Consider the following 16613-nt stretch of genomic DNA (forward strand, 5'->3'; position numbering starts at 1 on the left):
AAATAGAACCACCATATGATCCAGCAATTCCACTCATGCGTATATATCTGAAGAAAATGGAAAACACTAATTCAGAAAGATGTATGAACCCCAGTGTTCATAGGAGCGTTATTTACAATAGCCAAGATATGGAAGCAGTCTAAGTGTCCATCAACAGATGAGTGGGTAAAGAAGATGTGGTACATGTATTCAATGGAATACTACTCGGTCGTTAAAAAGAATGAAAATTTTCCATTTGCAACAACATGGATGGACTTGGAGGGTGTTATGCTTAGTGAAGTAAGTCAGACAGAGAAAAACAAATACTATATGACATTATTTATATGTGGAATCTAAAAGATGAACTAGTGAATATAACAAAAATGAACCAGACTCAGATATAGAGAACAAACTAGTGGTTACCAGTGGGGAGAGGAAAGGGAGAAGGGGCAAAATAGTGTTAGAGGATTAAGAGGTACAAACTAATGTGTATAAAAATAAATATGCTACAAGGATATATTATACATCACAGGGAATATAGCCAATATTTTATAATAATTATAAATGGAGTATAATCTTAAAAAATTGTGTATCACTATATTGTATACCTAAACTTATATAAAATTGTAAATCAACTACGATTTTAAAGCAAAAGGAACCTTATAATACGTTTTAAATATGTTGTATTCACTTAAAATAGTATTGTTATAAATTCAGGAATTTCTTCTATCTTCCTTTTCCACTAATGTTTGTTTCAGTTTCATATCTTGGGTGAAGAGTAGAAGGATAGGTAAATATAGGCATGAATGCAGAAGGGCAACAGGACAGAGACATAGAGAAAAGGAAAAACAGGTCTCTTAATAAGACCTTGAGAGACTTAGATGTAGGTACCAGTGAGACTTTAATGAAGTAATAGTGCCATCTTCTGGCTTTTTAAAACCTGTGTTCCTGTAATTTTATCTTGGAATCCCACATGTCGCTACATTGCACTGTGTGTCAGATATGGTGAATTTGGTCTTGTTTAGTTCTCTACCTTACTGTAGAAAAAGGCTTTTCTTTACATAGGATTTGATTAGAATACAATAATTCTGGTTTTTCAAGCTCCTTAAGCGAGGATTCTATCTAAAATGTTACAAAAACCATACTCTGACTCTGTACTTCAGATATTATTTCTACTTATTTTTTGAAAGCAGTATTGTTCCTCTCTCTCTCTCTCTCTTTTTTTTTTTTTTGGCTGCATTGGGTCTTCATTGCTGCCCACGGGCTTTTCTGTAGCTGTGGTGAGCAGGGGCTACTGTTCATTGCGGTGCATGGGCTTCTCATTGTGGTGACTTCTCTTGTTGCAGAACGCGGGCTCTAGGCATGTGGGCTTCAGTAGTTGAGGCACGTGGGCTCAGTAGTTGCGGCGCGTGGGCTCTAGGGCATGTGGGCTTTAGTAGTTGTGGTGCACAGGCTCAGTAGTTGTGGCTTGCAGGCTCTAAAGCACAGGCTCAGTAGTTGTGGCCCACGGACTTAGTTGCTCCACAGCATGTGGGATCTTCCCGGACCAGGGATCGAACCTGTGTCCCTTGCATTCGCAGGTGGATTCTTAACCACTGCGCCACCAGGGAAGTCCAGAAGTATTGTTTCTGTATGAAGGAAAATACAGAATTAAAAATTAAATTGGTGTGTTACATAGGTACTTTGTGTTTGTAGGAAAAATACAGAATGTATAAAGGATGTAAGTAGCTCATCTTATTATTTCATTAAAATTGATCAAAGAAAAGAAAAATGTGTTCTTCCCACTCTTTGCCATATGTCCAGCCAGTTCCTTGCCTGGGAGGTAGTCTTTTTATACAAATGCTAGTATGCTTCACGTACTTCTCTTTAACTTGCTTCCTTTCACTGAAAGGTTTACATTGGAGGTCATTCTTTATTAGTTCACAATGCGCTCCCTTATTTCTTGTTTTAGGCCATGATTTGTTTAACTAGTCTAATATTGGTAAACAGGGTTTGTCTTAACTTTTGCTATAAAAGTGACACCATAGTGAGTATCCTTTATATCTATGGTTTCACATGACCCTAGAAAAAAACCTCATGGGATATATACATGTATAATTTTCATAGATATGGTGAAGTTACCCTGCATAAAGATTGTACCTATTTATTCTACCACCAGCAAGTATGATAAAGTCTGTTTTCCCTCCTTTTTCTCAGTACAGTATACCAGTGTCAATATTTTTGATCTTGTGTATTACAGCTTTATTTTGTATTTCTCTTATGAGAGAGGTTGAATATATTTTATGTTTAAAAGCCATTTGTGCTTTCTGTTATGTATCTTTTGCCCATTTTTCTTTAGACTCTATGTTCTGTTTATTTATAGGAGCTTTCATAGGTTAGAAATTAACTCTTTTTTTGGAATGTGAATTGCAAATACTACTTTCCAGTTTATTTTTCTTATGACTTGCATTGTGGTGTTTTCTTTAAATATAAAAAAATGTAGTCATATCAGTTTTCTTCCTTTGATGACTCCTGGGTTTGGGTTCATATTTTAGAAGAGGTTTCCACACAGATTAAAAAATCAAGCTCCCATGTTTTCTTCTAACACCTAAAAAATTGCATTGGATTTTTTGATCCGTCTGGAATTTGTTTCAAACAAGGTACAAATTATGGCTCCAATTAATTTTTTTATATAAATTTATTTTATTGTATTTATTTGTTTTGGGCTGCGTTGGGTCTTTGTTGCTGTGTGGGGGACTTTCTCTAGTTGCGGCGAGTGGGGGCTACTCTTCATTGAGCTGTGTGGGCTTCTCATTGCAGTGGCTTCTCTTGTTGTGGAGCACAGGCTCTAGATGCGCGGACTTCAGTAGTCGCAGCATGTGGGCTCAGTAGTTGTGGCTCGCGGGCTCTAGAGCGCAGGCTCAATAGTTGTGGCGCACAGGCTTAGTTGCTCCACGGCATGTGTGATCTTCCCGGATCAGGGCTTGAACCCACGTCCCCTGCATTGGCAGGCGGATTCTTAACCACTGTGCCACCAGGGAAGCCCTCCAATTAATTTTTTTAAGATGATTACTCAATTGTCTTGTATCCTATTGCTATTTATTGAGTAATCTACCTAAACCATTTATACCTAACTAATATGAAGTGTCAACTTTGATATATACTAAATTTCTTTGTAGATTTAAATCTATTCTTGCACTTGTTTTTCGGGTCCATCCATCTATACGCTTTTGCATTTACAGTATATAACATTTTAACTGTTGTAACTTTATAACTGGTTTTAATAATTAGACGGGGCTAATCCTTACTCTGTATTTTCCAGAATTTGTGTGGCTGTTTTGCTTACTTTTCCGTGTAAAGTTTTTTGTTTTTGCTCATCCCCTACTTTATTGTCTGTCCATTAAAGAAATTTTTTTTATTGTGGGTAAAATACACATAACATAAAATTTACCACTTTAAGCCTTTTTTAGTATGTAGTTCATCATATCTATAACTCTTCATCTTGTAAAACTGAAACTCTATACACATTAAACAGCAGTCCCCCATTTCCATCCCCTGTCCCCCAGCCCCTGGCAACCACCATTCGGTATACTTTCTGACTCTGTGATTTTGCCTCTACTCTGAGTACTTCATGTAAGTAGAATTACAGTATTTGTCTTTTTGTGACTGGCTTAGTTTGCTTAGCAGAATGTCCTCACGGTTCATTCATGTTGTAGCATGTGTCAGAATTCCCTTCCTTTTTAAGGCTGAATAATATCAGCCTGGGAGCAGATAAATTGAGAACCTGAACAAAATGGATGATTATCCAGGAAAATATAAACTACCAAAAACTACCTCCAGAAGAGGTAACAAGTCTAAGCTGTCAGGTTACCATAGGAAAAATAAAGTTGTCAAAGGGTTGCCCATCTAAAGAGCAACTGGGGCCGTACTCTTACAAATAAGTTCTATCAATAAGAAAACACTTTAAGTATTTATTAGTAATTATTATTAATTTTGACTACTAATGCCTTTTAAGCAAATGCTAAAATATGCTTTCAGAAGATTTGATAAGATTTAACATGCATTCATTATACAGTCTTGTTAAATTCTCATTATAAATATTTAATAAGAGAAAATGATTTAATATTTAGTAAGATTATATTTTATGAAGAATGCATATGGAATCTTATCAAATGCCCTTTCAGCACCTATGGATATATTTTTCATTAAGTATCATTAAAGGAACAGTCTGATTAAAGAATAATAAGAAAGAATGTCTGTTATTACCACTCACCACTATTATTTAACATTGTACTGCAGAAATCAGCCAGTGCAATCAGAGAAAAGAATGATAGAAGTATATAAAGTGGCTGAAGAGGTAAAGTAATCATTACTTACAGATGATCTGACTGTTTACAGAGAAGCCCCAAGAGAATCAACTGGAAAGCTCTTTCAAACAAGTGATATGGCAGATTACAAAATTCATACTCATTTTTTTGCGGTACGCGGGCCTCTCACTGTTGTGGCCTCTGCCGTTGCGGAGCACAGGCTCCGGACGCACAGGCTCAGCGGCCATGGCTCACGGGCGCAGCCGCTCCGCGGCATGTGGGATCTTCCCGGACCGGGGCACGAACCCGTGTCCCCTGCATCGGCAGGCGGACTCTCAACCACTGCGCCACCAGGGAAGCCCCTCAGCTTTTTTAAAAATGGGAAAACGAGAGTGTTTTGTATTACTTGTGTGTGCTTAAAAGAAATCTGGGGCAGATACAGTAGAAACAAAGTACTTTGACTGTCCATGCAGGGGTATAAATGGGGCAGATGGGAAATAGGCAGATGGGCCAACAACATCAGGAGAATAACATTTCGCTGTACACCTTTTTGTACTTTCTGGCTATCTTCTTTTAAAAAATTAATTTATTTTTAAACCAGTGTTAAATAAATCAAATTAAAAATATGTGATAGCTCTAAGTTGATAGAGGGCTCATATAAATAAGACAAATGTTCTTTTTCTAAAAAAATATATTTATTTATTTATTTGCCTGTGCTGGGTCTTAGTGGCGTCATGCGGGATCTTTGTTGTCGCATGCAGGCTCTTTAGTTGCGGGATGTAGGCTCTTAGTTGTGGTGTGCGAGATCTAGTTCCCTGACCAGGGGTTGAAGCTGGGCCCCCTGCATTGGGAGCGTGGAGTCTTAACCGCTGGACCTCCAGGGAAGTCCCAAGACAAATGTTCTTACCCTCTGCCATTTTTCTAGAAGTCTCTTTTAATTAATTAATTAATTAATTTTTTATTAATTTTTATTGGAGTAGAGTTGATTCACAATGTTGTGTTAGTTTTTTTAATTAACTTTCATTGAAGTATACAGAAGTTGATTTTAGATCATTTTAAACTATATAATAGTTTATATTCTTCGCCATTTATATACAATACAAAGTTTCTTAAATGTTTTTAAAATCTTAAATTACTTTAAAATTAAAACTGCTTGGAACTCATCTTTTTATGATATCATGGAACATGTATGTAGTAACTTTATTGCAAATTTTGGTTGTATATGACCTTGTGCAAGTTATTTAAGCTGACTCAGTTTTCCCTCCTGTAAAATGGAGGTAATAACTATTCTGTAGGTTATTTTGGGTAATTATATAGTAATTAGCTCTTGTGATGATGCTGGATATAAAATTGTTTCATTTCCATTTGGATATAGATGAAGTATTTATATAAGAACAGTGCTGTTTTAAATGAGGATTAGAAACTGTACTGTTTTCTTCACTGATTGCTTCCTTTTTTTTTTTAGCTTTTTTAAAAATTAATTTTATTGGAGTATAGTTGCTTTACAATGTTGTGTTAGTTTTTACTGTACAGCAAAGTGAATCAGTTATACATATACGTATGCCCAATCTTTTAGATTTCCTTCCCATTTAGGTCACTACAGAGCATTGAGTAGAGTTCCCTGTGCTGTGCAGTAGGTTCTCATTACTTACCTATTTTATATAATCAGTTGCTTCCTTTTGATTGCCTCCATTTTTCTTTTCTTCTTGGACCCTTAGGTGAATTGAACATTTTACACTTGCATCGTTTTTTGTACAATACTTTGTCTGTAAATTATATTAATACCCAAATGATGTTTTAAAAACTCATCTAGTCTGTTGTGATGTATCAAGTAGGGATAGATCTTAACATTTGTATTACTTATCTAGAGCTACATGTATCTGGAAACAAGACTTTGCTAAAGAGCATATGGACAACAGGTGATCTAATCCATGCATTGTGCATAAATTGATTAATGGTTTAAATTTTGGCTTGTACCACTTGATAAAAGAAGCTTTCTATTAGGTTCTTGGCAGGATCTTGAAATGTGATTTTTTTCTAAATTTGGGTAATTACTTCTGATGTTGCTTGTTTGGTCAGGGCAGAAATAAGTTTTCTCTCTTAACTTTTGTTTTCTGTAATTAAGAACAAATAATAAATGTTATGATCTATGAAAATGTTTTAAACAATAATATTCGTTAGGTTTTATTGTGAAAGCTTGTATAAGACCATGTCATTAATGTGGTTTTGCCAGGGAATGAGGGAGGATTTTTTTTGTTTTTTTTTTCCTGCGGTGCCACATGGTTTGCGGGGTCTTAGTTCCCCAACCAGGGATTGAACCCGGGCCACGGCAGTGAAAGTGCAGAGTCCTAACCACTGGACCACCAGGGAACTTCCCGGGGGAAATCCTGTTTCAGTGAATTTACTTGGTAAAATATAATATGTCTAGTTTTCCTTAGTATTAAGCTGCCAGTTGTCAATTACTTTGTCAATGTACTCACCTATAGCAGTGCCTAACCCATTTGCTCCCTGAAAATCAAGATAAGCAAATTTACCGAGAATTTTATGTTAAATAAAATCAAGTGAAGAAAGGCCTGTGTACTTGAGTTACTGACAAGTGCATAGGTTTTATGAAAGCTAATTTGAGAGCTGGGGACTTTTTTTTTTTTTGGCTTATTTCTGAGCTTTGAGTTTTGTTCTAATAGGATAAGGTGTTTGTTAGATAAGTGAATTGTAGATGATGAAGTGAGTGAATATTTCAGTTACCAAAGAATTACAGAATATTATAGGTGATATTACCAGTTTTTAAAGAATTAGAATGCACGTAATTTGTACTTAATCTTTGGTGAATGTAATTTAGTATCTCTGGTTCAGATGTTCGGCTCTTAAAAATCTTTCCAAGGCTTCCCACTAATTTAATTAAAAAGAAAAGAAAAAAGTAATGTCCTGCATGATTGGGCCTCCAACCTTATCTCTCAGTCTTTCCTCATCTTGCCCTTTGTTTTCAGGTACATAGATCTTCCTTCAGCTACTGGAACTTGCTATATGTTTTTCTTCCTCTGAGCATTCCCCTGTCATGTTTGCACCCTCTGGCTGTGAGGTCCCCCTCTCTCTTTGCCAGTGGTTTACTCTGTTTGTCTGTTGAGCTCAGCTCAGACTTCACTTCCTCAGAGGAATCTTCTTTAAAACCACCAGAGTTCCAGACCCTTGTTGTACGTGCTCCCTTTGCATCTTTTTTTTTGCCTCTATAGTAGCACTTATAGTAATTGTAATTACATAGTTAATTGGGAAACATTGTTGAATGCCTACCTTTAGAGTTAAAATGTAGGCTCCATGAAAGCAGGGACTGTCTTGTTGTTTCTCGAAGTATCTTTAATGCTCAGCCTACTGTTTGACAAGCAGCAGGCAGTCAATCAGTATTTACTGAATAAGTGAACCAATAAGTCGTGCTCAGACAACATTATTCGTAATTTCCCTGCACATATGTGGAAGACTCTGTTAAAAGTTGTTACTGATTGCTTGTAGTATTAACCAGTTTTTATCATTGTGTAGCGTCCTGGGTGAAAGCTTATGTAAACCTGGACACATTTTTTTTCAATTAAAAAAGGTGAGCAATGAACATAAAAGCAATTATCTTTTTCTTTTTAAGTGTAAGATGTTGATGGTTTCTTAGAAGGGCAGCTTGTAAATTTTAACTCTTGGGACTTCCCTGGTAGTCCAGTGGGTAAGACTCTGCGCTCCCAATGCAGGGGGCCCGGCTTCAGTCCCTGGTAAGGGAATAAGATCCCGCATGCATGCCACAATAAAGAGTTCTCATGTTGCAACTAAGAAGTCCGCATGCCTCAACTAAGAGTGCGTGCCACAACTAAGAAGTCTGCATGGCGCAACTAAGAAGTCCGCATGCTGCAATTAAAGACCCAGGTGCCACAACGAAGATCCCGTGTGCTGCAACTAAGACCTGGGGCAGCCAAAAAAAGAAGAAAATTAACTTTTGCCTACTGTTCTTTTCACCTTAAACATCAGTGAAATTAAATATCCTATTATAAAATTTTTCCCATTTTTTGAAATTAATGAACACAGATATAATGCTGGCTCCAAAACACTTTTTGTTCATGACAGGACAGTGACACACACATTCTGCTATGTAGCTTAGTGGCATTTCGGATGTGTGAATGTGTTCAATGTTTATATGTTTTCTCATTTTCTGCTACCAAGTCATATTAAATGAGATTATCATATATTATTAAAGCATGAAAATAAATAAAATATTGAGTACATAATTAATTTAATGAATATTTCTTAAAAAGCAAACAAAAAACAAATATTTCTTGAGTTCCAACCATGTGCCAGACACTGGGTATATAATAAGTGAACAAAATTGGATAGGGTTGGGAATTTCCTGGAGGTCCAGTGGTTAGGACCTCCAGGGAATTAGGAGTGCTTTCACTCCGAGGACCTGGGTTCTATCCCAGGTCAGGGAGCTAAGATCCTGCAAGGCGTGCAGTGCGGCCAAAAAACAAACAAACAAAATAGATAGGGTCCCTGCCCTCATGGCATTTACTCTTCAGTTGTAGAGATGGGCCACAATCTGATAACCACACAAATAAATAATGACAACCAGATGTGTACTATGAAAGGAGAAGGTAGGAGAGCATTAACTGGAGACTCCTGACCTAGTCTGGGTAGTGGGAGAAGGACAGTTTTCCCTGAGAAAGTGACATTTGAGAAGAGATCTGAAGGAAGGAGCGTTAACTGCTGGGGAAAGTTCCAGGCAGAGAGAACAGAATGTGCAGAGGCCCTGAGGCAGGAGAGCCTGTCTTTGAAGAATGGATGGGAAGGCCAGTGGACCTAGATGAGAGAAGGATATGGGAAAGTGTTTCAACACAGAGCTGGCAAGGTGGTCAGAGAGCAGATCAAACACTGAGGATTGAGTCACTAAAATGTGATTACTGTCACCAGTGTAGAAATGTAGGAAATCTAAATGTCCATCAGTAGGTGACTAGTGACATAGGTTACGGTGTAACAATGTAAAGGAATACTATATATCTGTAAAAAAATGAGGAAGTTTACTACCTACCCAGAAAAATAAATGTAAATTTAATACTGAAATTTAAATAAAGAAAGAACCTTTAAAAAGGGGAAAAACCTGACCCAACGATATATAATTTGTACTATATGAAAATAATTCTTTTGGTATAATAAGTTATCCTTTTATATATGGATTTATTGTAATAGTAATTATGTATTTTGTTTTATTTTGAGGATATATTTATTGTATTTCAAGGCAAATATATTTTACAAATTAGCATAGTAGTTAAGAACATGTCTGCTGGTCTGAGATCCTGACTTCATATTCTGGCATTGCCATTTACACAGTTGATTAACTGGGCAAATTACTTCAGCTCTCTAAAGCTCGGTTTTGCCATGTGTAAGATGCGAACAGTAATAACATTTACCTGGTAGAGTTGTGATATGAATTGAATGAGATTATATAGGTGAAGCACTTAGATGTGCTCATCACCTAAGAAAAAGTTATATACTGTCACTTTTTATGAAAATATCTTCTAATTAATACCATTTATCAAAAGTTAGAGTGCAGAAAGAGAATACTGAAGAAAGTTATATCAAAAGTTTATGGTAGGGCTTCCCTGATGGCGCAGTGGTTGGGAGTCTGCCTGCCGATGCAGGGGATGTGGGTTTGTGCCCCGGTCCGGGAGGATCCCGCGTGCTGCAGAGCGGCTGGGCCTGTGAGCCATGGCCGCTGGGCCTGCGCGTCCGGAGCCTGTGCTCTGCAACGGGAGAGGCCACAGCAGTGAGAGGCCCGCGTACCGCAAGAAAAAAAAAAAAAAATTTATGGTAGTTGCCTTTCAGAGGTGGGATTATGGCTGCTATTTGTTATCTGTTTTATTGTTGTGTATATTTTCCAAACTTTGAAACGTGAGCGTGTATTTAAAATTACTATTGCCTTCCATTGAAATATGCTGGCTTTGCTGAAATTTAATTTTTAGTAACATCTTTTTCAGCAGTGTGAGAAAGTCTACAAACCCCGATTCAAGTGATGTTAGTTCTGTAAATGTATTCATAATTATTTTTGCTTTCTTCCTTATATTTTGATTAATGTTGTACCAATTTAAAAGGCTTTGTGCCCACAGCTGCTAAGTTGTGATTGGAAAGGAAAGGGGCTTGCATTTTGAGACCATCTGTGGGAGTTGAATTGTCTGAGCCTGACAAGAGATCATGGCAGATGGTGAGGTCACTAAGATTGACTTTTTGAGCTTGACATAATGTGTTCATGAAGCTGGAAGAAGAAATCTGACTTAATTTTTTACCCAACAGCAGAGCATGGTGACAGGAAGAAGAGTACAATTGTTGAGTCTGGATGAAACATAAGGCATCAGTGCACATGACTGGTTTATCTTTGAGAATCACCAATACTGCCAAAGATGGCAGTTTCTTGAAACATTCAGTGCTGCATTTATTTACTTTCTAGGCCCTTGATTTAAGTCATATACTGCAAATGAAGACAGTGTAAAAGAAAGATAAAAGCTTTAAAAATACTTAGAAATGGATATTTTTAATTAAAAGGTTATAGGCTATCACTCAAAGCCAGTACAGCATACTTCTTCATTTTTAATTGAATGAAGATGTCTGTTGCAATCCCATTTCTTTTTATAACATTTATCTTAATGTAATTTTATATCATTTAAATTACACTTGAAGGTTTATGCTTCCTGTTTCTGTCATCTACTAGGACGTCTCCAGTACCTGGATTCGTGTTTTGCCCATAGTGGGTATTCAGTAAATGCTGGATAGATAGATAAATTAATGAATGAAGTTATTGCCGACTCTTGTTAATTTTAGATGAGTTTTTCTTAACCACAGTTAAACACTTGTTTTTTCTCCTTTAAACTTGGATTTAAATGTAATAGCATTTTACCACATTTAAATGTATTTATCACTTCAACTACATGTGAATTAAGTATTATTTATTTTGGAGGAAGAAACCTTAATTTGTCATGAGTCAGTGAACCACTTTTTTCTTTAACATTGATTACCTTTTGCTAGGCAGTGTCCTAATTATTTTCCAAGTCTTGACTCATTTAATTAAGCAGATGTACTAATACTATTTTGTAGATGAAGAGATTGAGGCACAGAGATATTAATGTAAATGTGCTCAAAATATTCATGTACTTTGGCTCTATTTCAAACTATCATTTAGGTAACATTTAGAGGTTGCAGTTTATGCTTATCTTTGGTGAGAAGATGCAAAGGGAATACTAAACAAAATTATGTTTTGTCTTATTAAGCTCGGTTAATGTGGCTACAAAGTATTTTTATTGGTTGCCTCCTGTTACAGTGTGTTGAAATAGTAACACCCTGTTAATTTCTTCTTGTTTGCATGAGTAGCAGTGTCACTCAACAACCTGGCCCTTAGGAAATATAATCCCATACTGAACACTGAGTATAATAAGGAAGCAGATGCATGGAAACAAGGAGCACTAGCCATTACAGGCATACTCTGGAAACGAAGAAATGGGGAGGGGGGAAAACGGCATTTACTAGCTGAATCTAGTAGCCCAGCCCAGTGATGGTCTGCTTATATTTCATTGGCTAGAATTGTGTCATGGTCAACCCATCTGAGGGGGAGACAGAATGTAGTAGTTTCAGTTGGGCATATTACTACCTTCAACTTTTCCTAAGGAAGAGGAGGAAAATGATATTGGGTAGGCAACAGGATCTGCCTTAGGTAGTAGATACAGCAGGTTTCTAAAATTTAGCAAGTACTTTGGGTAGAAAAGAGTCTATTTTGTTGTTGTTGTTATAACTATATTTCAATAGGTCATAAGACCATCTAAAAATATTTAAAACTGATTTTTTTTGGCTGTTTGGAGTGTTCAGTGTTTATGTATTTATAAATTGGAGGACATTTGTTACATTGTCTTGGGTGATACAGTTGCTTTTCACTTTGACACAATGTATCTAACTTACTCCTAATGAAACAGCACAACTCAGATGGGACTTGAGTCCCAGATTGGGACTTGAACCCACAAGTTGAGACTCAAACCCAGCCAAAACCCAGACTGGGACTCTAACCCACGGGCTGGGACTCAGACCCAGCCAAAACCCAGACTGGGACTTGAACCCACTGTCTTTTAATTGAGATCACACATCTTGTCTCAGGATGTAATGAAGCTCAGGTTCTTTATGTCTCATCACAGAAAGAATTTAGTGAGAGGCAAAGTGATATAAGAAGTGGATTTATTTAGAGAGATACACATTCCATAAACAGAATGTGGTCCCTCTGAAAAGGTGAGAATGGCCCTGGGGGAAACACTCTCCACAGACAGAGTGTGGGCCATCTCAGAAGGCAAGAGGCCCCAAAATATGGAGTGGTTAGTTTTTATGGGCTGAGTAATTTCATAGCCTAAGGAGTGGGAGGATTAATTCCACCTCTCTTGGAGAAGGGATGGAGATTTCCAGGAATTGGGCCACCACTGTCCACGTCTTGGCCTTTTATGGTTGGCCTTGGAACTGTCATGGCGCCTGTGGGTGTGTCGCTTAGCATATGCTAATGTATTACAGTGGGCATGTAATGAGGCTCAAGGTCTCCTGGAAGCTGATCTTCTGCCCTCTTGGACCTAATTGGTTCTAACCTGTTTTATGTCGTAACCTCAAGGGCTATGTCATTCTTTCAAAGGTTGTGCCCTGCCCCCTTCCCTCCTGTTTCACTAATATAACCGTGAAAAACTGTGTATACCTATTTTTCAAATGAGGACACTGAAGCTCAAAGAGGTTAGGTCACTTGTTCAAGGTCACACAGCTAATAAGTGTCAGAGCTCAGACTGAGCCTAAGTTAAAAAAAGAAAAATCATGCTCTTTTCACTCTGCTACACTGCTGCTTATTATATGTCTACGTCAAGCAGGACACTTAGAACCAGTTGTTATTTTGATTTTTTTTCCTATTTCATTAATTCTTTTTTTTAAAATTATTTATGGCTATGTTGGGTTTTCACTGCTGTGCACAGGCTTTCTCTAGTTGCGGTGAGCGGGGGCTACTCTTCTTTGCGGTGCGCGGGCTTCTAATTGCGGTGGCTTCTCTTGTTGCGGAGCAAGGCTCTAGGCACGTGGGCTTCAGTAGTTGTGGCATGTGGGCTCAGTAGTTGTGGCTCGCGGGCTCTGGAGCACAGGCTCAGTAGTTGTGGTGCACAGGCTTAGTTGCTCCTCAGCATGTGGGATTTTCCCGGACCAGGAATCGAACCCGTGTCCCCTGCATTGGCAGACAGATTCTTAACCACTGCACCATCAGGGAAGCCCCCTATTTCATTAATTCTTACTCTTCTGTTTCTTTTCTTCTTTCTTTGAGTTCCCACTGATCTTTTAAAAAGCTTTTAAGTTGATTACTTAATGAAGAGAAATGTAAATTTACTTCTAAGTACTATTTCAGCTGCACTTTACTGTTTTTTTATTATTGTTTTCATTGTCATTCAGTTCTAAACATTTAAAATTTCCTTTTCTAATTCATGGATTGTTTGAGCCATGCTATAGTTTTATTTTCTAAATATACAACTTTAGAAAAAAATGACTCCTAATTTAATTTCATTGTGGTCAGAGACCATAATCTGTATAATATTGTCTCTGAAATTTGTTGCTACTACGTTGGTGATTTTCTATGTGGACAAATTTTGTAAGTCTGTGCTTAAAGAGATGTTTCATATCTGTTAGCTACAGAGTTTTATGTAGATATATTAAACTTTCTTAAAATATTAATCTTCAAAATGCAATACTTACATTTTAGCCTTAAATTCCTTAGTGTGAATATGTCAGGTAGTTTGGTGAATGGGACGTCATGAACTTGTGCTTTATTATTTACATCATATTTGTAACACTGAAGAGGACATAACAAATAACTGATAAATGTGAAGCAGTTCCAATGTAGGAACTTGATTTTCATATGACTTTAGTCTTTTAAAATCTGGACTGTTTCTTTAAGCCTCCTTTGTCTTTCATGATTCTAATATTTTTTTAAGAGCTCAGGCCATTATTTTATAGAATGTCTCTCAATTTGAATTTTTCAGTTGCTGCCTCATGATTCGATTTAGAGTATACATTTTGGGAAATACCTCAGAAGTGATACTGTATCCATTGCAGTGCACTTGAGGAGATGTATGATGTTGGTTTGTCTCATTGTTGGTTGTCATTTGGTAGCTTTGATCACCTTGGATGAAGTGGTATGTGCCAGGTTTCTGCACTGTAAAATTGGAATTAAGAGGTATTTTGTAGGGAAATATTTCAAGACTATGTAAATATCCTTTTGCTCACCAACTTTCATCTACTAGTTTTAGCATCTTTTGGTGATTCTTGCCCAATCCGTTAATATCACAGTGTTTACAAATTGGTAGTTTTCTAACTGCTTAATTTCTTTATACATATTAGTTGGCATTGTATTGCAGAGAAGAGCTTTCCCTTCCTCCTCCTTATCTGTTTCTATCAGTATGGACTCCTGGATTATTATTTAATGGGTTTAGAATCTGTTCTAGTCTGTTGCTATCAGTATATACTTAGGTGCTTAATTGCCCCTTTAAACTGGCTTAAGTTGTCCCTTTAAGTTGTAGACCCTTTAAGCTGGCTCCTGTATACTTTTCATATGTCTCCATCATTTTTCGAGCCCATACTTAACTTTAGGTACAATACAATGTTCTAGGTTTATCTTATACATTACCTGCCCAGTGCTGGAAGTGGCTGTTTCTCCAAGAAGCCCTGGTGTTGCTTTCAGTGGATTATCTAAAACAGCATGGTATAATATTTCAAAGCCCAGTCTTTGTCACTTCTTAGCTGAGTTGATTTGGTCAAATTATTTAACATCTCTAAATCTCAATTTTTATCTGGAAAATGACAGTTAGAATGGTACCTATCTCACAGTGTTGTTTTGAGGGTTAATTTAGATAATTTAAAGAACAATGCATGCCACATAGTAAATATGACATAAATGTTGCTTATTATTATTATTACATTATTCCCTTTTTTCCCTTTAACAGGATGTTCTTTTAAAGAATATTGAAGACGAAGTTTTTTGTTTTGGTTTGGTTTTTTGTTTGTTTTTTAATGGCTTTACAGAATTTTAAATTGAATACAATTTGACATGACGGCAAAAAATGTAAGTATCTGTAAATTTTTAAATGTAAGTATTTAAAAAATGGGTTGTACTTTTTCGTATGCATATTTGCTTTGTCATTCTGATTAATGAAATTCAGTGTACCGGCATTAGTTGATCACTGTTTTTGTTCCTGCAAAGAATGAGATAGTAAACTTTAACACTGTTGAATATTGTGCCAGGTTGCTCCATCTCAACAGCTGCAAAATTGCTATCTCCAGAAGGTTTCCCACTCCCCCACCCCTCCTGTTTTGTGTGCTGTGATAAATTTGTTTTGGCGCTTGCTGGAGACTTACTTGGCATTATTGAGAAAAATCACTGTTTTCTTTGGCTCACATTTTTTCTTTTGGATTTACTCTTGGAAGTGTGTACAGATGTTATTCAGAAGAAGCTTGCTGTCCTCCATGAGATGATTTCTGAGGGAACATGAGACTTAGTTTTTTTGGAGAAGTTATTTCTGTTTTTCTTTTGCTTAAGGCTCTCACTTCTGAATCTACTTCCTTTCAAGTTACATTCTTATTATCACCCTGTATCAATGGTTTTATTTCCAGTCATGGTGAAGGATTATGCCAGAAAAGAAATACTACAACATATAGGGAAATAATTTATTATAATTACTGTTCCCAGATTATGTTGGAATATTTGATTACAGGTAACAGGAACCAGCTTGGGCTACCTTAAACAAAAAGGGAATTTATTATAAAGATACCGGATGTCTCAGGGAATTCAAGAGGAGGAATTTAGTGGGTCCTCAGAAAGATGTGGGTCCAGAAACTTGAAATCTACCAGGAATCGAAGCAGTATTTGGTTTCCATTTGTCATCTCTATTTGTTTCTGTGCATTGGCTTCATTACTTTCTGTCTCTCTGCAAAGCATCTTCCTCAGTTCTCAGTCAGCATCTTGATCTACTTGTTACAGTACCAGCCTATTCAGAGAGAGAGAGAGAGAGAGAGATGAAGGAAATGGGGGCAGGCAGCCTGACAAATCCTGTCTGCCTATGTCAGCTCTAATTTCAGACTCCTTGGGAAGGACCTCTGGCACTACTTCAGCCTGGTATCTGCTAGTAGTTTGGCTAGTTGTGACCAGAGGCAGGTGTTATATTGTATAAAAAGATCTTGTGAGCCAGACAGATAGTTCCAGATACTACCCATTATACATTTAAAGAAGAGCATCAAAAACAAACAAACAAACAAAAAACAGCCAAAAACCAAAAAAAC

The 16613-nt window shown here is 37.0% G+C and overlaps 1 protein-coding gene across 3 annotated transcripts in view; it reads left to right on the plus strand.

Moving 5' to 3' along the window:
• The window catches only part of TFDP2 (transcription factor Dp-2), a 162051-nt gene that overhangs the window by 19515 nt on the left and 125923 nt on the right, over positions 1-16613 (plus strand). For all 3 annotated transcript variants that reach the window (XM_022582646.3, XM_022582647.3, XM_022582648.3), the window contains exon 2: positions 15281-15399. In XM_022582646.3, the coding sequence (XP_022438354.1) occupies positions 15385-15399 (15 nt within the window). In that variant the 5' untranslated portion in view covers positions 15281-15384. The remainder of the gene's footprint in view (positions 1-15280; positions 15400-16613) is intronic.

The sequence above is a fragment of the Delphinapterus leucas genome, chromosome 4 (genome assembly GCF_059928025.1).
Source record: "Delphinapterus leucas isolate spDelLeu-1000000601 "Yukka" chromosome 4, BTC_Dleu_Yukka2, whole genome shotgun sequence".
NCBI lineage: Eukaryota > Metazoa > Chordata > Mammalia > Artiodactyla > Monodontidae > Delphinapterus > Delphinapterus leucas.